Here is a 1035-nt window from a genome sequence, read left to right on the forward strand (position 1 = left end):
GGCATACATGTTTCACCCCAGCAGCTTCCTCCAGCTTGTCCTGGTGAAGCTGAAAGATCTAATTCTTCCATAATCTGCACCTTCCAGGCGGTCGTTTCTGAAAACCCACCGAGAGGGAAGCAGTCACTAAGAGCTCAAACACACCTCAGCTGGTTACCCTTAACACAAAGGAGCAGCAGCTCAATACAGAGGTTTTCCTGAATCCCTGAGCTCCTCGCGTTTTCACATAGAGAGAGACCGGCCAGCCTGCAGAGAAACCTCATCTCAGCTGCTTGAATCTTCAATCTCATTATTGCGGTCACTACCCAAAGCTCATAGCCATAGTTGAGCGTCAAAGCAAAGGCTGAGCAGAAAAATGAGAGCTTTGCTCAGCTCTCTCCTTACCACCACGCTCAGATACAAAGCCGGCGTTACTGCTGCTGATGCACCTAACCCATAGGCAGTCTTGTGCTCAAGTGTTCTTATCCTCACCACTATTATAGTTATTATTGGATATGTGGGAAGATCTGGCATCGGGCCAAGCAGTTGTGGATTATTTATCTCTTAGAGCACAATGTACACATTCATTTACCAGGGAGGAGAAAGTAATGTGCTGTCTTTAGTGAAGTAAAAATAAACAGTTCAGTTCAGTACTACTGAACTACTAGTGAGAATTCAATGATTAAAATCAACCAACTTAATGATGTACGTAGATATACTGTAGCTTTTATGATTGTATTCCTCTTAACCCCTTTCTATACTGTACCTTTGATATTGGAATATCTGCCACTATGGTGGACAGTGTCATTGAGTCTTAATACCGTTTGCCCTATAATTTGTGCTCTGTCTTTCCAGGTATCCTCCAGTTAGTGAGCTGGCTCCAGTTCGCACACCAGTGGGGACTATTCTAGCAGCTGCTATCAATCAAACCATCTTCTACTCCATTGTTGCAGGAAATGAACTAGGTACTACAGATTATATACAATACCACAACATAAGTAAATAAAGCATACAATTCACATCCTTAAGTGAATGTTTTTAACTTAAAAAAAAAAA

General features: G+C 42.2%; 1 protein-coding gene across 1 annotated transcript in view; it reads left to right on the forward strand.

Moving 5' to 3' along the window:
- pcdh15a (protocadherin-related 15a) overlaps positions 1 to 1035 on the forward strand; it is a 139712-nt gene that overhangs the window by 100896 nt on the left and 37781 nt on the right. Inside the window, exon 23 of the mRNA XM_035663542.1 lies at positions 835 to 944. Coding sequence (XP_035519435.1) covers positions 835 to 944 — 110 coding nt within the window. The remainder of the gene's footprint in view (positions 1 to 834; positions 945 to 1035) is intronic.

This window comes from Morone saxatilis, unplaced genomic scaffold, assembly GCF_004916995.1.
Source record: "Morone saxatilis isolate NCDOM2014 unplaced genomic scaffold, NCSU_SB_2.0 Contig19, whole genome shotgun sequence".
Classification (NCBI taxonomy): Eukaryota; Metazoa; Chordata; class Actinopteri; family Moronidae; genus Morone; species Morone saxatilis.